We start from the raw sequence: 23,680 nt of genomic DNA, 5'->3' as shown, positions 1-23,680 counted from the left end.
TAACTTCTTCCTTCCTTCCTTTCTTTCTTTCTTTCTTTCTTTCTTTCTTTCTTTCTTTCTTTCCTTCTGAGATAGAGTTTCTCTGTGTAATCCCTGGCTGTTCCAGAACTCGTTCTGTAGACCAGTCTGGCCTCAAACTCATAGAGATCTGCTTGTCTTTGCTTCCTAAGTGCTAGGATTAAAGGCATGTACCACCACTGCCCAGTCAATGTTTTCAATTTTACCTTGTTTTAAATGTTCCTAGTCTTGAGAGAGAACACCCATCTTATAAACATTCTATTCTGTCTGCAGGGTTTTAAATCAAGACATTAGGAAGAGGTTTAAACAAAGACAGGAGCTAACGAGCTCAGGGCTCAGGGAGAAATATGACTGCCGTCGTATCGTGTGTCCCTAGGACTGGAGGAACTAACTTCTGCAAGTGGCCCTGTGTCCTCCATGTTATGGTCTGAGTGAACCCTGCTCCTCCTCCAAGCACACTCACTAAGTAAAATGTAATAATTTTTTTTGTAAACTAGAACTGGCCGTAGTGGAGAATAACTGTAATCTCAGTGATGGGGGTTTGGGGCAGGAGAATTGTCATGAATTTGAGGCCAACCTGGGCTACGGTGAGACCCTGGCTCAGAACCAAAACCAAGTCAAGTCATTCTGGTCTACACACCCAGTTCCAACCCAGCCAGTTAGAGAGTGAGAGAGTGTCCAGCACTAAACCACATGCAAACAAAAACGAACTGCAAAGCAAAGGTCCCCGGACTCCTTTTCTAATTAAATTCACACAGGTAGCTCCAGCACTCAGACCTGCTGAACTCATACACACAACACTTCCCCATCACAACTCATAAGCATGGGGCTCACAGGGTATCTTCAGAAATGCATCTTCTGTTTCGTTTTGTTTGAGAAAGGGTCTCACTGTGTAGCCTTGGCTTTCCTACAACTCTCTCTGTAGACCAGGCTGGTCTCAAACTCACAGAGGTCCTCCTACTTCTGCCTCCTAAGTGCTGGGATTAAGGGCATGTGCCACCGCATCCAGCTTTGGAGACACGCCTTATGGCAGCCACAGAGGAGGCTTGCCCTATCACAGACCTGCTGCTGATCCTGAGATACAGTCATGTAGGAAGAATCAGTTTTGGCACCCGCTCTCAGAATGTCAATGCCAGAGGAGCTCAGGAATGGCTATCTTGTTAAAGCCGGAGGTAGCTACCTGCGTAGCACAAGCAGGGTTACTTGTATTGAATGTTTATGTGGAGTGGCTCTTGCAGGGTGTGTAGCATGCACAAGAGAGTGTGTGTGCTTGTGTGCATGTGTTTGTGTGTATGCGTGTGTGTGTGTGTATGTGTGTGTGTGTGTGTGCGCGCGTGTGTGTGTGTGTAGAAGGAAGGGAGAACATGAAGAGAAGGCCCAAACCTTTCTGGCTGTAGTTAGAGGAAACCTGGTTAAAGGCTAATAGAACACACGGCAGGGGTAGGGTGAGGTAGGAGGGTGGAGAAGGGGGATGGTTCAGTGATGGAAAGCACTGGCTGTTCTTCCAGAGGACCTGGGTTCAATTCCCAGCAACCATATGACAACTTACAACTATCTGTAACTCCTTTTCCAAAGGATCTGACACTCTCACATAGACATACATGCAGACAAAGCACCAAGGTACATAAAATAAATCATTAAAAAGGAGAAGACACAGAAACCTTACTGTCTCTTCCAGACTTATGTCTAGATGAGACAAAGCGTGGGAAAGCAGGTACTGAGCATCGTCAGGTCATGGGGAAGGACTCCGGGCTGAGACAGATCACAATCTCCCAGCTGTCCTGGAACTCTCTTCCAAGCCACACTTATGGGCAGCTCAGGGAGGCTTACAGGATGCGGGAAAAGGGCAAAAAGACGGCAAATTCCATAGGTGGAAATTAATTTGAAGGCTGAGGATGAGGAGTGGGGGAAGATAAGGCGAAGAAACTTCCAGAGAGTCTGGGAGAAGAGGAGAGCCACTAAAGGTAAACCCTTCTGCCCTCGGTGACCCCCTTCCTGGAAGCGATGGGCAGGAGGTGGGCAGGAGGTGGGCAGAGGGCAAAGCAGCCCCGCCCCTGAGCCTCCTGAGAAGCCTGGAAGCCATAGAGTGGACTAGAGGGTTATCAGCCAACCTTCATTCTCTGTTACAGTGAGCCTGAGATCCATCCTGTTAGAGAGATCTGTCCATAGAGCCTGAGAAGCCTTTGAAATGCCCCCTATTTTAGGGGAAAAGGGTGGCCAGCAACAACTGTGACTTAAAGCAAAGATATGGGGGTGGGGAGAGAAAGACTCTCAGGTTTATTCCAGAAGCACTGGACCTATCATAGTGAAGGAACTTCAAGACAGCCCTGAGCTACGGCTGATGTCCTCTCTGTAATTCCAGGCCTAAGGCCTGAGGCAGAAGGGTTTGCATCCTGGGCTATATACAGTGAGTTCCAGTGTGAGACCCTGTCTCAAAAACAAAGCATGCCAATAAAACAAGAAGGGGTGGGGGCAGACCCTAGGTTGCTCTCAAGTTTGCCCAGAATTGGTCTCCAATTCCCTGGAGGCCTAATTGGACTTCTTTGGTTGCCAGGTAGCCAGTGATTTCTATGAGCTGTGTATCTCCATAGTTTTGTTTAGTAGAGGGGTCCCCAGAAGCCATGGAGGTTCTGAATGAAGGCTAGGGCCAGTCGGCAATTACATAGCTTAGCTGCATCTTAGATTGTGTTCCAGTTTCTTATCCCTAATGCCCAGGCCTTGTCTCCCAAGCTGGACTTTCATCAGGTGACACACATTAGTGCGTCAGAGCCAGCTAGTATCAGCCTGGAACTAGCCCTGCGCCTGATTCATCCAGGAAGCTGAAGCCACCCACGGAACAAAACACCTTGACACAGCGGCCTCTTCTAGCTTTGGAGCGAGAAGCGCCCTGGCCAACAGAAGCCAGAGAGCACTCGTTTGGTTTCTCTCCTATTCCTACTTGCAGGATTCCTTCATTTGTTTCCTTTGCCTGTCTCTGGGTCAGAAGCTGTTATTTTGTTTCCTTGGTTTGTTTTGGTGAAGGTGATTCCCGAGGGACTTGAGCTGTAAAAGACAGACAGTAGGAGCTTCTATTAGAAGGAAATTCCAGAAGTGGAACCAGTGTGAATAGGAACTATATAGAATTAAGGAGTCACAGGTCGATAGGGCCACCCTCTCCCCAAGAGATGCCACCTGTCCATAGTTTAGGCAGGTCCTGTTGTCTTCCTGGAATAGACCCTACAACCCTCACTTTCTGGTTCCTTGGCTCTTTATGGCTTTTGACACCAATTCATGGACATTCGAAGATCACTTGGCTTTACTTCCAGCCCCTTCCCGACCTCCTAACAGCAATACAAAAAGCGTGGGAATTCCCTTACCGAATGAAGCAACGGTGCGGCTTTAACAGTAAGAGAAGGCAGGAAGAGGGCGCTGACTCAGACTCTCTTACTATTGGCTGCCGCTGGGGATCCCACCTTAGGAATTGGCCTGGGCAGATCCCGCCTCCTCTTGTGATTGGCTCAGCCTGGGACATATAATGGGGCCCGTTCGGCCTCCGCCTCAGTTGGAGGCACGCAAGGAACCTGCCTCCTGTCTCCGCGTGGAAACTTCAGGAGCGACCTCCTCCTCGCTGAACCCGAGTTCCAGTTCCTTGGAGGCTGCAGCCATGAAAGAGAGACGGGCGCCGCAGCCGGTGGTGGTCAGATGTAAGCTCGTGCTGGTGGGGGACGTGCAGTGTGGGAAGACGGCGATGTTACAGGTGCTAGCGAAGGACTGCTATCCCGAGGTGAGCTAGCGGCCGGCGCGGGGTCGATTTCCACCTGCCCGGGAGAACCGTCTCCCCCACCCCCAGCCGACCCACCACCCTGCCTGCCTTCTGGCTGAAGGACTGCCCTGCCTTGCTTCCCCTGAGACCTGACCCACTTCTGCCGCCCGGTCGGCTCCTCCTCACCTCTGTAGCCATCATATCCCCTCCCACTTTGCTTCATTCCTGGGACCTGGAGGCTCTGGAGAGCCTGGGCTTCATTCTTGACGCAGTACCTGCGTGGCCCTCCTGGAAGGCTCTGTGAGGGTGGCTCTAGGCATCAGGCTGCTGCTTTCCGCTCATCACCTGTGCCAAGGGACTAGAGGGCAGAAGAGAGAGGTTAGAATTGCCCTGTGGCTCTGAAAATGGGGCACAAATCTAGGGATGAGAAGAAAATGTGAATGTGTGTGTCTGCCGAGTCAGGATGTGGGGGGCTTGCCCCAGGCTGGGGAGCCTCTCCGGTCCTTTTCTCCTGTCTCACACAGTTCCTCCTGCCCCATGTATTCCCTTCCTCTGGCCCCTCATCACCTGACACTTCAGTGTTCCAGCGCCTGTGTGTGAGCGGCTTCTTGTGTAGTCAACGCCAGGTGTGGGTTCTGAAGGCATGCGAGCCCTAGGTGCGGGGTTCTGAGGGCACACAAGTCCAGATGTGAATGTTTCCTCTCTCCTCGCAGACCTATGTGCCTACCGTGTTTGAGAATTACACAGCCTGTTTGGAGACCGATGAACAGCGAGTGGAGCTGAGCCTCTGGGATACTTCAGGTAAGACTGCAGCTGCAAAGGCTCCGTCCTACCGCCATTGGCCAGCTGCAGCTGCTGCTTTTTTAGGGGAGAAAAATCGCCTTTGAGGACAGAGGTGACGGAAGAAGGAATGTAAAGAGTCTTTGGCTGGGGGGCATCATCTCTCTTAAATGATCCAGGAAGTAGTGAACAAACCTCAGGAGCCATTCAGGTCTGGTCTAGTTCCATTATTCAGGGAGCTGGGGAAGCGACCCCCTCAGTACTCCCCAGAACACCAAACAGGTCTTCCCCATTCACACACACACACACACACACACACACACACACACACACACACTCCACCCCTTCTCCATTTCTCCCCCTTCTCCCTCTTCCTTCCTTCCTTTCCTCTCTCTCTCCCTCTCCCTCCCTTCAGTTCTCTGGAGCAAAGTTAAAGGAGTGTTAGGATCCGGTGCTGATAGAGGCGGTTGTGGTGGGGCAGAGAGCCGCCAGCTTTGGAGGGAATCTCAGGCCGCTGCTGTCTGCTTGCCGCAACTCAGTCCTTCCCATCAGATGCTGCGGCTCAGTGGTGAAGCGATGCATCATCGCTGCTTGGGAGGGTGGGGAAGATGGTAGATGTAGGGCATGGCCACACTGGGGTTAGTGTACCATAGGGTGCATGGGTTTAAGCTACTATCATTTCTCCCTGTAGTGGGATGAGGTTGGAGGTGCCTGTCTTTCAAAAAACGAGAAAGCAATGCTTTCCTCACTCTGTCCCAAGCCCTTAGAGCTCAGCTAACATTTGCTTTGCTTCAGAGCCCTTACCACTTTCTCTACCCAGCCCCTCTTTTTAACAGTCTGTCTCAGACATAATTAAGGAGTAAGAGCCAGCAATATGAGAAAGAAAAGAAAATCCATGCTTTACCAGAAAAGATTTTTTTTTTACGTGCTCAAGCTGAGTTTAAAGAGGAACCGTGACTCACTAAGGCTTTTCCTACGTGTGTAAAATGGACCATCCTACTTCTCTGAAGGAATCTTGCTCCTGTTCTCCAATTTTGAGTTCTGGAGATTAAGGGATGGGTAAACAGAAATGAAGACACTTTTTTAGCTTTCTCTACAACCCAAATTCCTCAGGCTGGTACGTGGTCCTCTGTTGCAGTTCCAAGAGAGGGTTCTGTTTATCCCGGACTGTGCTATGCTGGCTGGATTGGACCAGAATGCAGCGTGGCTGCATGATGTATGGCTTTTTCCCTGCTGTACCCTCCCACCTCCAGTCTCCCTGAACCTTCCTGCGGCTCCTCTCTTTTCATTAGTACCCTCCTTGCTTTTCACAGTCCTTGAATCCTGAGCCCAGATGGTGGAATGTCAGCAAGGGTGGTCTTTCTACCCCGGGTCACACCCTAGCCTCTTGTTTCAAAAGGATGTAGGCAGTCAGTTATCCTTCTTTCGGATTTAGGTTCCCGTAAGGACAGAGGAAATGACAGTGATGTGTGGGATGGGCCAGGGTTAAACCTGTTTCTGTTATTCAGTTGCTGGCTTTAGGGGAAGGGGATTGCTTAGAGTCAAAATGGAGACCAACTCCCCTCCCCCTCCCCCAGTACCGCAGCCTCAGTGCCGCTGTGGTCCAACCCCCACCTTACCTCAGAAAGAGATGGGGGTGGATTGCTGAAGGAGCAGGCAGCTATCCCAACTCCCCCTTACTTCTTCTTCTTTTTTTTTTATGACCGACACCCCCACCTCAGCTTGGATTCCCCCCAGTTTCCATGGTGATTGCAGTACAGGGAGAGGGGCTGCTTGCTATTCTAAGCACGGATTGTCTGGATCCCAAACCTGCTACTGTTCCTTCCTCAGGGTGGAGGGGGCCAGGCTCAGCTTCTAGCCCTCAGGGTGAAGGGGCCAGGCTCAGCTCCTGGTCTTCAGGGTGGAGGGGCCAGGCTCAGCTCCTGGGCCTCAGGGTGGAGGGGGCCAGTCTCAGCTCCTAGTCTCAGTGGCCCTGGGTCTGAGTGGCCTTCTTCCCCTCCACCTCTAACTTCACAGCTCTGGGGTGTTACTGTCTTTGAGATCTGAGGGGTGGGGGCCACAGTATTCCCTCTGCCCTTTTCAGTGTAAGCTGACTTAGGTGGGAAAAGGAGTAAACCTCCAGTCCTGGGTACCTTCCCGTCCCCATCAACCCCCTGAAGGTCTGACCCCAAGCTCAGGAATCAGGGCAGCCAGTTATGTAACAGACAGGGTTAGTTCTTCACTGGGAGACCCTAGAGCAGAAGAGCTGAGCCGAGGCCGAGCAGCAGGCAGGCTCAGATGATGGGAAGGGCACCTGAACCAAGCCCTTGTCTCTCCATAGGCACTGACTGCTTCTTCTGGGACTCTGAATATGAGGAGATCTTAAATTAAGCTCACTCTGGGAAACCCAGACAGGGTCCGAGTACATTCTACCCCATCTGCATTGAGCTCTTTTAAGACCAAGGGAAATGGTATTCCTGAATAGCCTTCTGGCAGGTGGTCATGTCCCAGGCTTTCATGCCGTAGTACTGTGGGACATGGCTTGGTGTTAAGAAATCAAGAATTACCTTCCCCAGGGACCCTTGGGCTTAGGCCTATAGAGACGGAAGATGCCATGGCTCACTCTCAACTCTTCTCCCCTTACGCCAGGCTCTCCTTACTATGACAATGTCCGTCCACTCTGCTACAGCGACTCAGATGCAGTGTTACTGTGCTTTGACATCAGCCGCCCAGAGACTATGGACAGTGCACTCAAAAAGGTGAGGCTGTGCTTGAGGTGGGGGTGCATGCTAGTCATCCTAGCTACTAGGGTTGCTGGAGCAGGAGAATCTTAAGCTTGAGTTCAGCTTGGGCTACAGAGCCAGTTCAAGACCAAGCAATTCAGTGAGATCCTGTCTCCAAATCAAAATAAAATAGGGCTGAGGATGGGTCTCAGTTGGCAGAGCGTGCTTCCCTAGCATGAGCAAGACCCAGGGTATGAAAATAAAGTCTATAGTTTCTCCCCAGAAGAACAAGAAGGAGCCTTGGCCTCCAACCCTCCTGTCTGTAAGCCTCACCATTGCTGTGGCTCTGGATTGAATCTGGGTTTCCTGCCTCTTAGCCTTCTGCTTTTTCCTTACCCTGTCCTGCTTTCCCAGAGGCCCAGCTAGAGGGAGAGAGGTGCTGAAGGCTCAGAGAATCTTCTGCTGATGTGAGGTCCTTTAGGGAGCAGCTTCTGTGGACCATGGTCCCAGGCCCACTGAGTCAGGCAGGTCAGGGCTCCACAGCTGGTGGAAGAGTCTGGGTCTGAGTAGGAAGGTCTGCCTGCCCCGAGACGCTGCAGGAAGTGCCGTGGGACTTGCTTAGCTTCTCAGGGAAGAGATGGCCTTGCTCCCCTCACTGGCATTTCTCCTAAGGGCAAAGAAGCCCTTAGAAAGAAGCTAGACCCATGTCTTCCCTGTGTGGCCAGGAGTGGGAGACTTGCCCTGTGTTCCCTATGGTGGTGTGCTGCTGACTGAAGGGACAGGCTCCTGGGTTAGCACACTGGTGCCCCTGAAGGCCTCATGGGCAGGAAGATGATGTAATTAGTGCAGCAGGCATACTGTGACTCATACGGAAGACTGAGCTTCGATTCTGAGTGATGTGCTTGATGCTGCCAGCCGTACTCCTCCTGGTACCTGCCACTGACTTTCTCTCCCTTCCCCTTCCACTTCCCTTCTTGCCCCAACCCTCAGTGGAGAACAGAAATCCTAGACTATTGTCCCAGCACCCGGGTTTTGCTTATTGGCTGCAAGACAGATCTGCGAACAGACCTGAGCACTCTGATGGAGCTTTCCCACCAGAAGCAGGCGCCCATCTCCTATGAGCAGGTATGTGTACGTGTGCGCTGGAGGATGGGGTAGAGAAGGCCTAGATATGGCTCTTGACTAAACTCTTTCCGTATAAGATAGAATTGGTACTAGGGGGCTGTCTATAAATGGCAAACTGTCACGTGGATTGGAGTAGAAGGTACTTGCTAACTTAGATCCCTACCATAGGCTAGCTTGTGAACTCCTGTGTGGATGCCAGCAATTTTCAGGCTTTTTTTTTTTTTTTGGTAAACCATATGCATCAGACTCATTAAAGATGCTCGTTAGAGCTGGATGTAGTCTGTAATCCCAGAACTCAGGAGGTAGAGGCAGAAGGATTCCAAGTTTGAGGCCAGTCTGCCTAAATAATAAGGCATAGTCTCAAAAAACCAAAACTAGCAAAGAGAAGTAATTATTGGGATTTTGAATCCCAAGCTCCATGCTTATAAAATAACCCTAGGAGGAAGATATGGACATCTGCAATTTTATAACGAACCCAAGGATAATTTAAATTAATTATTTAATTTTTTTGTGTGTGTGTGTGTGTGTGTGTGTGTGTGTGTGTGTGTGTGGCGCATGTCATGCCCATGTGTGGAGGTCAGAAGCAGGTTTCAGGAGTCAGCTCTTCCCTTCCACCGTATGGGTTTCTGGGACTGAACTCAGGTTATCGATTTTGATGGCAAGTGTTTTTCCTTGCTGAGCCACCTCACTAGCTGCAAGGATAATTTTTAGTGCACACAGAATGTCTGTTAAGATTTCCCGTGAGAGTCAGCTGGGAGAACTCTTTAAAGTACTAGCATCAGCGGGCTGGCGAGATGGCTCAGAGGGCAGGGTGCTAGCCACTAAGCTTGAGGACTTGATTTTGATCCCTAGGACCCACGTGGTGGAGGGAGAGACAGGACTTCCACAGATTGTCGTCTGACCTCCACATGCGAGCTGTGGGAGGAGTATACATACCACACACACACTCACATGGATAAGCATATGGAAAAGGCTTTTTTTTTTAAATGATAATGTTGAGACTGGGAGTGTGGCTAAGCACATGGTTAGCATGCATGAAATCCTGGATCCTATCACCAGTGCCAAAACCTAAGACCTATGCCTATGCCATCCCCAGACATCACACTGTACCTGGTTTGGCATCAGTGAGCTTTTTAAAATGTCATAGGAAATTCTGGCCTGCAGCCACCTTTATGAATAATCAGCAGAGACTGGCAGTGGGCTGTCATCTGGAATAGCCCTGAGGAGTGATGCACAGAACGCCACGCTGTTTCCTACGCGTTTTAGACCACTGCATTAATGACCACACTGTACCGTTCCCACAGGGCTGTGCCATAGCCAAGCAGTTGGGCGCAGAAATCTACCTGGAGGGCTCGGCTTTTACCTCAGAGAAGAGTATCCACAGCATCTTCCGGATGGCATCCATGGTGTGTTTGAACAAGCCTAACCCAGTGCCCCCGAAGAGCCCTGCCCGCAGCCTCTCCAAGCGACTTCTCCACCTCCCCAGTCGCTCTGAACTCATCTCTTCTACCTTCAAGAAGGAAAAGGCCAAAAGCTGTTCCATCATGTGAAGTTGGAGCCAGAGGCGGGGGAGACAGCCCCCCACTTCCTCCCTTAGGGTGCAGAGGCTCGGGGAGAGGGAGGATGAGACAGTTTAAGACCCTGGATGTGACTTTTTCAGATGGCCACAGTGAGGGCTCAGGAGACAGGAATGGAATTGAAGAAGCCAGGCCTGGCAGGAGGGCCTGACATTAAGCAAGAACCATCACACCCCAAGCCAGGCAGTAGGCTGTGGAGGGAGCAGTTGCCCCAGTGTCTCCTACTCCAGAGGAAGGAAGGGTATTGGGGGAATGGGGACATGCTGGCCTCACCTTCAGCACCATGCTCTTCCACACAGCATTCCCACGCAGGCTGGGGATGGGAAGGGTCCTTGAGCTCTCCCCGTCCCCTCTGAGCAGGGGCAATGGACTGGACAATGGGAAAGCTTAGCCCAGATGCTTCATAGCTGAAACCAGGAGGGCAAGGGCTGACCAGAGCTGGTAAGGAAACCTCATCTTTGCATAGCCCATGCGTCATAGAGAGGTGACATCATACATTCACATGCTTCTCACTGAAGTCCCCAGGGCCCAGGAGAGAAGCCCCAGACCCCCTTCTCTTGCAGAATGTGGGGGTGGTGGTGCTGCAGGGGCAGGACTGATGGTGGTCACCAGACTTTCCTGCCCTCAGGGCGGTACGGTTGGCATTTGTTTTCTAGACTCTTGTCTTTGGAATTGGGGGGGGGAGGTGTTTCAATCTGTTGTCTGTTCTGTGTTTAAAGAGAAGAACCTATTTATTAATGAAATATAACATATAATGAAGTTGGTTGTTTTTGTTGTTCTTTGATTTTTGGCAGCTGATGATCAGGGAAATGCTGGTTTGAACACTTTTCTGTTTGTTCGAGTGATTGTCTCCGAGGTGCCCTAGCACCTTGTCCCACTCCTCCCAAACTCACTCACACCCTGATAAGCTGAGGAAGAGCTCCTAAGCCCCAGATTAGGGCTGCCACCCCTCAGAATGCTGACACCATAGGCAGGAGAAAGGTTTTTTTGTAAGGAACTGTCCTCTGTAGTGTGTGATTATTCATCAGCATCCCCAGCTTCCCTGGTTCTGGATGGGAGTAACATGCTCCAGTTGTCGCAGCCAGAAATGTCTCTAGATGTTGCTGAATGTCCTCTGGATAAAATCACTTCCTGTTGAAAGCAATTGCCCTACACCAGTGGCTCTCAGCCTTCCTAACGCTGTGACCCTTTAATCCAGTTCCTCCTGTTGTGCTGACCCCAACCATACAATGGTTTTGTTGCTTCTTCACCACTGTAATTTTACTACTGTTATGAGTCATAATGTAAATACCAGATGCATAGAATATCTGATGCGCAGCTGCCAAAGGGACCTCGACCCACAGGCTGAAAACCACTGTCCTACAGAGACTGAAGAAGAAAGAAAGCTCACCTCAGAAAAAAGGGCTCAAGATGCTGAGTCCCACTTCAGTATTGCATAGGCTGGTTCAAAACTCAGCAAAATCTGGGATTCTCATTTCCTGAGTTCAAGGAGAACTTTGTTATCAATGTTCCAATTCTAGTGTCCATTGATGGTAGCTCAGGGGTCTTAACATCTCCTCCTTAGTGACACATAGCTCTTGCTGTCCAAGGTTCATAGAATAGTAATGGAGATTAAAAGTTATTATGGGGGCTAGAAAGATGGCCCAGTGTTGAAAATCACTTCTTATTGCAGAGGACCCCAGGTCTGTTTCCACTGCCCACAAAATGACTGACAACTGTCTGTAATGGCAGTTCCAGAAGATCTTATGCCATCTTCTGGCCTCCATGGGTACCACATGTATTGGTGCACACATAGACAAAACACCCATATGCATAAAATTAGAAAATCTTTTTTAAAAAGTAATTACAACTAGGTATGATACACACTTGTAATCCCAATAGTTGAGGGACTGAGGCAGGAGAATTGTGAATTCCAGGACAGTCCGGGGTATAGTATAGCAAGACTTTGTCTCTAAAAGTTGCTATGCATCTGCTTTAAAAAAAAATTCCTTTTATTTTCAATCGTGTGTGTGTGTGTGTGTATAGATGTGTTCATGTGTGAGTGCAGGTACCCTCAGAGTCCCCTGGAGCTCGAGTTAACAGTTAATTATAAGTTGCCCTATGATGTGGGTGGTAGGAGTTGAACTCGGTTCCTTTGAAAGAGCAATAGATGCTCTTAATTGCTGAGCCACCTTTCCAGCCCTGTTCTATGCATCTGCCTTAAATCATCAAATTTATTATCGCCTTGCTATGTGTCAGAGCACTTTATATTCTGTGATGAGCTTTTCAGGTTCTTTCCATTTCATCATACAGGCAAGGAGGCTCAGAGAGATTAGCATGCCCAAACCGTGCAGCTATGGAGTGTTAGAACATGGCTGGGTGGTGGTGGCTTATTCCTTAATCCCAGCACTCAGCAGACAGAGGCAGGCAGATCTCTGTGAGTTTGAAGCCAGTCTGGTCTACAGGGTAAGTTTCAGGACAGCCAGGGCTACACACACACACACACACACACACACACACATACACACACACACACACACACAATGGATACAAATCCAGAAAGTCTAGCTCTAAAACATATTTTTGAGACAGTATCTCACTCTATAGCCATATGGTGACCTAGAAGTCACAAAGATCTGCCTACTTCTGCCTTCTGAGAGCTGGTTTCCAAGGTGTGCACCACCATGCTCAGCTGCTGTAGCCCAGGATGGTTTCAAACTTGCTATGTACTTGACAAGTATGTAGCAAACTTGAAAAGATGGTCTCTACCTCCCAAGTGCCAGGATTGCAGGGCTGCATCACCACCTCTGGCCACCAAGCCCTGCTACATACTTGCCAGGATTGCAGGGCTGTGCCACCACGACGGACCGGCTACCAAGCCTGGCTTTTAAATGTGCACTTGAAATTTTTTTTAACTTCTTTTCTCTTCTGTCTGTTCTCCTCCTTTCCAGCTTCTCTTTCAGTCTTGTTCTCTAGAGCTCTTTCCCTCTTTAAGGAAGGGTCTTTATAGTGCTATATTATTTATGTTTTATAAATAAAATTTGCCTGAAGATCAGAAGAAAAAATTAATCCCATTCTATGCATCTGCCTTAAATCACCAAATTTAATGTCTATGCTATTATGCATAAAACAGCTATTTAATTATACAGGCAAGGAGGTCCAGAGAGATTAGCATGCCCAAACCGTGCAGCTATGGAGTGTTAAAACATGGAGATGGACGGTGGTGGCAAGATAAAACTAAGCCACTAGAGGCCAGGCAGTGGTACCACACACCTCTAATCCTAGTATTTGAGAGAGAGAGAGGCAGATGGATCTCTGTGAGTTCAAGGCCACCCTGAGCTACACAAGATCAGTGCAGAAACAGATCCAGGTGGTGATGGTTCACCCCTTTAATCTCAGTACTAGAGAGAAATATAAGCCAGGATGAGTCAAAAACTTACTCTCCTTTTTTAAGTCTGAGGGTTTCTCAGAGGTAAGAGCTCACTAATGACTTGGCTGCTTTGCTTTTGTGCTCTTCAGGTTGAACCCCAATATTTGTCCCTGGGCTTTTATTAATCATGCTACATTTGGCACCCAATGTTTGGGGTATGAATTAACTAAAAACTCTTTTGCCTGAGGCTTTTTAGCCACCTGCACAGGCTAGAGCGGCACATGGGGCTCCAACCCACACCCAGCCAGACTTTCTTTTCTTTGTTTCCCCAAACCTTGGGGAAAAGTTTGGGATTTTCCTGTTGTAACCTCTCTGAAACAGTCTCCAGCTGCCACCCAAACTCAGAAGCACCTGGGCTCCAAACTGACTGGTTCTATCTTCAGGCAGCCCCCCCCAAAATGCTCCCCCTGAACAATCCCCTGTGCATTTTTCAGAGTTGGCTCCCTCCCTTCTCTCTCTCTCTCTCTCTCTCTCTCTCTCTCTCTCTCTCTCTCTCTCCCTCCCTCTCTCTCTCCACAGTGGGTTGTAGGCTCTTACTGAACCCCCTTCTCCGGCTGCTACCAAACTAGGTAACTGCCTTGAAATCCAGGTACTGGTCTATGCAGCAACAATAAACCTCACATCTTCACCAACATCATCAGCATATTTGGTAAGACAATTGGGGGATGGAGAGATGGCTCAGAGGTTAAGAGCACTGGCTGCTCTTCCAGAGGTCCTGAGTTCAATTCCCAGCAACCACATAGTGGTTCACAACCATCTATAATGGGATCTGGTGCCATCGTCTGGCAGAACACTGTATACTTAGTAAATAAATAAAATCTTAAAAAAAAAAAGACAATTGGAAATTCTTAAAGGGAGAAATTAGTTAAAAGAGAGATTTTTTTCCCACATTAAAAAATGGGAAAAACCATTGTAATGGAGGGATTTGGGTCTCTGTATGATAATATGCTAGATAATTTGAAAATGGAGCAATTAAATGAGAGGATATCTAATTTAGATGGGATTTATGTAATGTCAATCGCAGCATTATCATTTTTGTCTTATCACTAAAAGCTTTGGTTAATCTGAGTGCTAAGATACAGGCCTTAGAAAAACCTAATAAAACAGATCACAGAGATATTCAAATCAGACAGAAGAATTTAATGGAGAACCAATTTCAATGTTGCATTATAATAAGAATAGAGAGCAGCCTAGGTTTTCAGACAACCAACTTTAATATATCCAGTAACCTTACAGGAACTGCCAAATAACAGAGGCTCTGTCACAGCTAACTGAACTCCTATGCCAATGTTAGATTTAAGGAGATTCAAGAAAGCAATAGTCTCATATGGCATGCATTCACCTCGTGTGAAGTAAATGTTAAACTCGTGGTCAGTTTGTAATAGAATTATCCCTAATGACTGGATAGAGTTGGTTAAAGCTGTTTTAGAGCCTGGCCCACAATTACAATGGAGTACCTGGTTCAGAGAAGAGGCTAAGATTATTGAACAACAGAGTAAAGCTAGAGGTAGGGAAAGCTCCCAAGACCAAATTCTTGGAGAAGGAGGTTATGCTCCTATAGAAAAGCAAGCTGTATGGGGCTGGAGAGATGGTTCAGTGATTAAGAGCACTGACTGCTCTTTCAGAGACACTAGGTTCAATTCTCCATACCCACATGGCAGCTAGCAACTGTAGCTCCAAGACCTGACACCCCCACACAGAGATACAAGCAGGCAAAATACCAATGTACATAAAATAGAATAAATACATTATAAAAATGAAAGGCAGGCTGCGTATGATGACCACACCCTGGATTTACGACATGCAGCAGCTTTGAGACATGAGTTATGTTTGAGACGTAATTGGAGAAATAGAAAAGAAAACTGAGTCATTTACTGAAGTTATACAGGGCCCAAAGGAAGCCTTTATGGATTTCTTACGAAGATTGACTTTAGTATAAATAAAATGATACCAAATTCAGAAGCTAGACAAATAATAATTGAATCCCTGGCTTTTGGGAATGTTAATTCTTTATGCAAAAGAATAATTAGGCCATTAAAGGCAAGGCCAGCACCTTTGGAGGAATGGATCTAAGATACAATTAATATAGCATCTCATGAACATGATGATGAATGGATAGGAGAGGTGATTTCCAGAAGTTTGAGGAAAAATCGAAATGTCAAATGTTATAATTGTGGCAAACAAGGTTACCTTAAAAGAGATTGTAGACAGGGCATTTCTAGAAATGATATTTTTTTTCTAAGAATAATCCATTCAAAATGCCCCTCCCTTCTTGATTGTGTAGAAGGTGTGACAAAGGCAGGGATTGGACGAATGAATGTAGGTCAACAAGGAATGTTCATGGTAATCTTTGCCATTGGGGAAACTCTGTGAGAGGCCTCTCGCAGGACCCTATGCCAAATCCAGTTCAGTTTGTTTCCTGCCATTTTAGAGAAAACTCCTTCCAAGAGCAATTAAAGAAACTAATACTTACTGTAAGAAATTATATGACTCTGGATAATAGAACAACTCTAGAGGAGAGAATTAAAAAATCAGTAGAAACCATAAAATGAGTATTTTGGCAAACTTCTATAAATGAACAAAGACCAAAATTAAAAATATGAAAAATGATGTGTCTACCTAGTAGACACAGGTATTGATATAACAATAATTTCATCAAAATCTTGACATCCAAATTGGCCTCTTCAGGATGTAAATGTTCAGTTTTTAGGGATTGGAACTCCACTTTATCTCAGGTAAAGCAGAGCATAAGGTGGGTCAAATGTATAGGGCCAGAAGGACAGAGAGGAATATTAAAACCATATGTGGTTAACATAGCAATAAATTTGTGGGGATATGATTTGTTGTAGCATTGGAATACTGAGATTAACATTCCCCCAATCTTAGGGGAAAAAACCATAAATTAACATATGTTTCTGGGGAAAATATTAGAAGGTTTTATACACAGTCATGACCATTCAGGTTGTACACGAACAGGGCACAAAAGCTGCTGATCTTCCAAAGGCACCAATAGTCCTATGTTTAAAATGGTTGACAGACAAACCTTTAAAGGTTGCTCAATTATGGTATATGCATAATAAATAAATAAATCTTTAAATAAAAAAAAAGGTTGCTCAATGGCCTTTAACAAGAGAATACCTGCAGTCTATAGAACAACTGGTACAGGAGCAACTAAATGCTCAGCATATTGAAGAATCAACCATATATACATAATAAATAAATAAATCTTTAAATAAAAAAAAGGTTGCTCAATGGCCTTTAACAAGAAAGTACCTGCAGTCTTTAGAACAACTGGTACAAGAGCAACTAAATGCTCTGCATATTGAAGAATCAACCAGCCCTTGGAATTCTCCTGTATTTGTTGTTAAAAAAGAGATCTGGAAAATGGAGAATGATAACAGATCTAAGAGCTTTAATAAGGTGATTCAGCCAAGGGGCTCTCTGCAGTCTCACATTTCCTTGCCTTCTCTATTGCCTAAAGGATGGCCTCTTATAGTTATTGCTTTAAAAGACCGTTTCTACACCATACCTTCCCAAGAAAAGGACAGAGAAAAATTTGCCTTCACAGTGCCCACATTTAATAATTTTTTAACCTGCTAAAAGATATCAATGAAAGGATCTCCCACAGGGGATGTTAAATAGCCTCAATCTGTGTCAATATTTATAAGTCAGCCATTGGAAATATGTAAGCAATTTCCTAAATCTATAGTTTACCATTATATGGATGACATTTTGTTGTCTGATTCAAATGTAGATACTTTAGAAAGAATGTTTAAAGAAGTAAAAAAAAAATTTGCCTTGTTGGGGATTACAGATTGCTCCTGAAAAATTACAAAGAGGAAATTCTATTAATTATTTAGGCTATAAAATAGCTTTGCAAAAAAATTAGGTGCCAGGTTAAGTTGGTGAGAAAAGTCAACAGTATCGTAGAGACACCCTTAATTCTCATGGCTGAGCAGGGATTTAACCACCATGTTGAGCAAAAGGGCAAACACTAAAACCACCAAGAAGCGCCCCCAGTGTGAAACATCCAATGTGTTTGTATGTTTGACCAGTTTCAGTTCCAAGAGTTCAAAGAGGCCTTCAACATGATTGGCCAGAACTGGGATGGCTTCACTAACAAGGAGGACTTGTATGACATGCTTCCCTCAATGGCAAAAAAATCCAACTGATGAATTTAGATTGGTGTAGAGGTCCTTCTGTTTGTGTGTTGCTTTCATTGGTTAATGAATAAAGAAACTGCCTTGGCCTAGCTGATAGGGCAGAACTTAGGTAGGTGGGGAAGACAGAACTTAATTCTGGGAGGAAGAGAGGCAGAGTGGAGAGACACCATGGAGCTGCCAGAATCAGACATGCTAAATCTTTCCTGGTAAGCCACTTTCACTTGGCAATACATAGATTAATAAAAATGGGCTAAATCAAGGTGTAAGAGTTAGCCAATAAGATGTTAGAGCTAATAGGCCAAGCAGTGATTTAATGAACACAGTTTCTGTGTGGTTATTTTGGGGCTAAGCTAGCTGAGTGGCAGGGATGAACAAGCAGGCCCTCACCTTGCAACACTAGATGCCATGATGAATGAGGCCCCAGGCCCCATCAATTTCACCAAGTTTCTCACTATGTTTGGTGAGAAGTTGAATGGCATAGATCCTGAAGACGTCATCAGAAATACCTTGACTTGCTTCGATGAGGAGATGACTGGTACCTTCCAGGAGGATTACCTGAAGGAGTTGCTGACAATCATGAGCCACCAGTTCACAGATGAGGAAGTGGATGAGCTATCCAAGGAGGCCCCACTGACAAAAAGGGGAATTTCAACTACATTGAATTCACATGCATTCTCAAGCACAGAACAAAAGACAAAAATGACTGAAGAACTTCAAATTCCAGCCAGATGTTCCCTGTTACCACTTGGGGGTATTTCTGAGATTTTTATCCTGGAACCCCATGCGTGCCCTACCTTACTGCCTTTTGCTTTTCTTGTTTTGTATTTATATAATCTCAGACTCTTTGGGCCACATCTATTTTTATAATCAGACTCTAAATAGAACTTTCTGTCATCTGACTATAAAGTAAGGTAATTTAACTTACAGGCGGTCTTGTCCCTCCTGTGTAGTAACTTCAGACCACACAGAGTCTATATGTTCTTTCAGAGAAAGTTATCCACAAAATTTTTTTCTGAATGATAATTAAACTTTCTGATAAAATAAAAAAATAGACCCCAAAATGTGCAAATTAGGAGAGAGTGATTGCAGATTTTTAATGAATTCCAAAGATTGCCAGGAGACATTTCCCATCTACAGCACACTATTGGGACAGGTCCTTATGACCTGATTAATTTAAAGACAACCTTAGATGGTGCAGGGACTTAAAGAGTCCCAGGCAATTATCAACTGAAGCTGAGAGAGAATTGACTTTAATTGAAGAGAAATTACAGAAGGCACACATGGATCGTGTGGGTCTGAATCTTAACTGCATTCTGTTCATAATATCATCCAAATGTTCCCCTACATGAATTTTAATGCAGAGGGAAGATATTATCTTGGAATAGGTCTTTTTACCACATAAACCAAGTAAAAAATTTTTTAAAAAGTCTGAGTTAATTCTAAAAGGAAAATTGAGACTTCATCAATTATTAGGAATAGACGTAGCAGAAATTATATTGCCTTTTAATAATAATAAAATTGACATATGATGAGAAGAAAGTGAACCCTGGCAAAGAGCTTGTAGTAATCTTTTGGGAGAGATGAACAAGAACTATCCCCAAAGCAGGAGAATTCAACTTATAAAGAGAACTAACTGGATCCTTCCTTGCATTGTAGGGGGACAGCAACAACTGGGGCTCTTACGTTCTATACTGATGCAAATTAATCAGGGAAGGCAGGTTACAAATTAGAAAATTTAAGTAAAGTGGTACAGAACCCTTATGATTCTGTCCAAAAGTCAGGATTATATGCTATTCTCAAGGTACTAAGAAATTTTAAAGAACCTCTCAACATAGTTATCAGTTCACAATATGCTGAAAGAGTTGTTTTATATATTGAAACCATTGAATTTATATCAGATGACACAGAATTGACTTCATTATTTATTCAGGTACAAGATATAATCAGGAATAGGCATCATTCTGTATTCATACCACACAGCTGATCCCATATGGGTCTGCCAGGTTCTCTAGTAGAAGGTAATGCAGAAACCAATCAATTATTGATTGGAAATGTGCTGAAGGTCTCAGAATTTCATAAAAAAAAACATCATGTCAATAGCAAATAGTAATAGCAAAAGTTTAAAAAAGGACTTTTCCATCACGTGGCAACAAGTCAAGGAAGTAATAAGGAGATACTCTACTTGTTCTTTATGCAACCAAACACCACTGCCTGCAGGAAGTAACCCAAAGGATACTCAAGAACAAAATTTAGGGGGCTGGAGAGGTGGCTCAGTGGTTAAGAGCATTGCCTGCTCTTCCAAAGGTCCTGAGTTCAATTCCCAGCAACCACATGGTGGCTCACAACCATCTGTAATGAGGTCTGGTGCCCTCTTCTGGCCTGCAAGCATACAAGCAGACAGAATATTGTATACATAATAAGTGAATAAATAAATATTTTTAAAAAAAAGAACAAAATTTACCAGATGAATGTCTTCCGTTTGGTATAATTTAGAAAACAAAATATGTACATCACATAATTGATAAGTATTTAGGTTTTCAGTGGGCAACTGCTTTGAGTTTGGAAAACACTGATTTGATTTGGTAATCACACATTTGCTAGAAGTTATGGCCACTATGGGTATATCTGTACAAATAAAGATAGATAATGCTCCAGCATATGTCTCTAAGAAAATTAAACTTTTTTGCTTATTATAATATAATTCATATTACATGTATACCACACAATCTTACAGGCCAGGTAGTTACAGAAAGATCAAATCAAACTCTAAAGGATATGTTATATAAACAGAAAGGGATGATTAAAAACCCCCAGAAATAGATTGCATAATGCTTTACTAACTTTGAATTTTCTAAATGCTAATGAGAAAGGAATAAGAGCGGTGGAGAGACATTGAATAGTAGGGAAAAAAATCTACAGAATTAAATCAGTCAATATACTTTAAAGATGTACTGACCTCAGAATGGAAACCAGGACATGTGTTATGTTGGGAAAGTGGTTTTTCTTTTGTGTCCACAGGAGAAGAAAGGCTGTGGATACCATCAAAACGGATATAGATTTGATTTGAATAAGAGACATTTCTTAATTAGAAGAGATAATAGTTGATTAAGCACCATGGCTGTTTAACCTAAACTAACCTATAAAACTAACAAATTCTTCTCATTTGATCAGATATAACTTACCACAAGAGAACCCCCCCCCCAAAATTAGGGTTGGAGAAGGGTTTTGTTTCTGTCTTTTTAGAAGAAAAAGGTATCCAGCTTAGGAATCTTATGACCACTGAACAAATGAGACTTCTGAAGAAAAGGGACAAATCATCCAAAAAAATGTTCCAAGAAAAAAGTAAATTGGCCTATTAGTATAGTCCAACAGAGTAAAATTTCATAATCTTTCCAAATGTTTGTTTCTGCTGTTCTCTACAGACATATAATGCAAATGGTCTTTTTGTAGTCCCAGTCTAATTAAAAATTAAAGCTGGCTTTCTAGTTGGAGTGTGGCTCTCTCCTTCTCTAAACTCAAGCATGCTTATTAAAGTGAAATTCAAAATCTCTGTCTCATGTCAGAAGAGCCACCTGATATGGGACAGAAGAAAAATAAACATTTAAAGACTATTTTATTGCTACTAATCTCATAATCCTTTGGTTTTTATGTTGACTTTTTAACAGCTTTCCTTAAGGTATAAGATTTATAAGAAATATATATAAATATTATTTTTTGTCATGATATTAATGGTCATATAAAGTACTAATTCCAGAAAAAGGTTTCATCTACCTTCCTGTACATGATTTCTGGTTTGAATTTCTATTAGTCTTCTGCAGTGAACCATGAGCACACCTAACAGTGACCTTTGAAGTCACCATAACGAGGATGGGACCCCACAACGACAGTGGAATTTACCTTCTTTGCGGCAAAAGTAAGCCACTGGGCAAGAAAGTGTGCTCGTCTCAACTGCTGAGAGTATGTTGTACTAATGGGAGTAGTAGGACACAAAGGAGAGTGACTGCCAAACCTTGCCCAGAGAAGGCATGACAGTCATTCCCAAACACTGCTTCATAGAGAAGTCTGTCAAATATTCTAGGCCTGTAGGCTGAAGATGGATGCCCAACATTGCAGAGGAACTTTGGGTGACTGTCCATGCATCCAGCTGTTTCTGTCATTTCTCACAGTTTTCAGAAGTCCCTTGCTCATACTTCTTGCTTACTCAGTTAATATTATTTCCTTCTCCGGTCTCTGAGATAGTTGATGATATTTTATTTATGACTTATAAATAAAGCTTGCCTAAAGTCTAGAAGGTAAAACTTAGCCACTAGAGGCCAGGAAGTGGTGCCACACACCTCTAATCCCAGGATTTGGAAGACAGAGGTAGATGGATCTCTGTGAGTTCAAGGCCACCCTCAACTACACAAGATCAATGCAGAAACAGATCCAGGTGATGGTGGCTCATACCTTTAATCCCAGTACTAGAGAGAAATATAAGCCAGGATGAGTCAGGGACTCACTCTTTCTTTCAGTCTGAGGATTTCTTAGAGGTAAGCGCTCACTAGTGATTGGCTGCTATGCCTCTGTGCTCTTCAGATTGAACCCCAGTATCTGTCTTTGGTTTTTTTTATTAATTGTACTACAGACCTTGTTGAATTGTACAGAATGGACTCACACTCTGGCTTAAATGATCCTCTCACCTCAGTCTCCTGAGTAGCTGGCACTTGTCACTGTATCTGACAACATACGATACCATTTCTCTCTCTCTCTCTCTCTCTCTCTCTCTCTCTCTCTCTCTCTCTCTTTCTCTCTCTCCCTCCCTTCCTCCCTCTTCCGTGGAGGGCAGGAGTTGAAGCTGGGTCTTTTGTTTTGTTTTTATTTTTTCAAGATGGAGTTTCTCTGTGTGGTTCAGGCTGTCCTGGAGTTCATTCTAAAGATCAGGCTGACCTCAAACCGGGAGATTTGTCTGCCTCTGCCTCCTCAGTCCTAGGATTAAGGGCATGTGCCAGCAGCACCAGGGTCTTATATAGCTTATGTTACCCTTGAACTCACTATGTTGCTAAAGGTGACCTTGAACCCTTGATACTTGTACCTTCACGTCACAAGTGCTGGTGTTACAGGCATGTGTCATCATACCTGGCAGAAAATGAGCTTTTAAGTCCCTTGCTAGAACATCCTGTAAAATGAGGAGTATTCTTATTTCTGTTTTAGAAATGAGGAAATAGGAAAGTCAATATAATATACAAGATGCATATTATATAGTATATATTAATACAACACACAGTTAATTGTTATGGATGTTATATGATATGTATATTATATAACATGCACATAAAATATATACTATATAACACGCAGAAGAGCATACTGATAGTGACTGAGTTAGCATTTAAACCAAGTCTCACTGTTAACTATATTACACATAGCCCTTTTTGTTACCCATGTGGCTACATAGGACACTAGATTTGACACTTACTAAATACAATTTTGGGGGTTGCAGAGTGGCTCAGTGGTAAAAGTGCTTGCCTTGCCAGCATGAGGACCTGAGTTCAAATCCTTGAGCCCACAGAAAGCTGTGTGGACTGCGTATCTGTAATCCCAGGGCTCCTACAGTAAGATGGGAGGTAGAAGGAAGGTAACAGGCAAGGACTGAGGCTGCAGGTTGTTATGTGACCTCCATGAAGTGGCAAGCTTGTGCCCCCACACATGAACACACATCACACACCCAGCGCAAACATGCCGGCAATAGTCTTCATGTCCTTAGTCATAAGAATAAATGCTTGTGAAGAGCAAAGTCAGCAAGCGTCCCGAAGACCAGTGTCTTCTTTCTTACATGTGTCGAGAGAAGTACAAAGACCAGGGGCCCGTCACTGTGCACTTGGATGAGCTTTTTCATCTTTCTGAGTCTCAATTTATTCTTTTTAAAATATTGTTCACTTAGGGCTTGGAGGAATGGCTCAGCAGCTAAGAGCACTGGCTGCTCTTCTAGACAACCTGGTTTGATTCCCAGCACCCACATGGCAGCTTACACCTCTCTGTGACTCTAGTCCCAGGGGTCTGACATCCACTTTTGACGTCCTTAGGCCCCAGGTACCATGTGATGTACATATACGGATACAGGTAAAAAACAAAACAAAGCAAAACAAAACAAAAGAACAACAAAAAACAATAAAACGAAACAACAA

The 23,680-nt window shown here is 44.8% G+C and overlaps 1 protein-coding gene and 1 pseudogene across 1 annotated transcript; both read left to right on the top strand.

The window, feature by feature from the left end:
* Positions 1 to 3,546: 3,546 nt before the first annotated feature.
* On the top strand, positions 3,547 to 10,703 carry Rnd1 (Rho family GTPase 1). The gene is made up of 5 exons (XM_048444676.3): positions 3,547 to 3,781; positions 4,474 to 4,561; positions 7,169 to 7,278; positions 8,233 to 8,367; positions 9,672 to 10,703. Exons 1-5 carry the CDS (start codon positions 3,662 to 3,664, stop codon positions 9,915 to 9,917), a joined length of 699 nt encoding a protein of 232 aa, XP_048300633.2. The 5' UTR covers positions 3,547 to 3,661; the 3' UTR covers positions 9,918 to 10,703.
* Positions 10,704 to 17,325: 6,622 nt separating this feature from the next.
* On the top strand, positions 17,326 to 18,223 carry LOC125407166 (myosin regulatory light chain 12B-like; annotated as a pseudogene).
* Positions 18,224 to 23,680: the final 5,457 nt, after the last annotated feature.

The sequence above is a fragment of the Myodes glareolus genome, chromosome 19 (assembly GCF_982192425.1).
Source record: "Myodes glareolus chromosome 19, mMyoGla1.1, whole genome shotgun sequence".
Taxonomy (NCBI): Eukaryota; Metazoa; Chordata; class Mammalia; order Rodentia; family Cricetidae; genus Myodes; species Myodes glareolus.
This window is presented reverse-complemented; position numbering and strand designations above follow the sequence as displayed.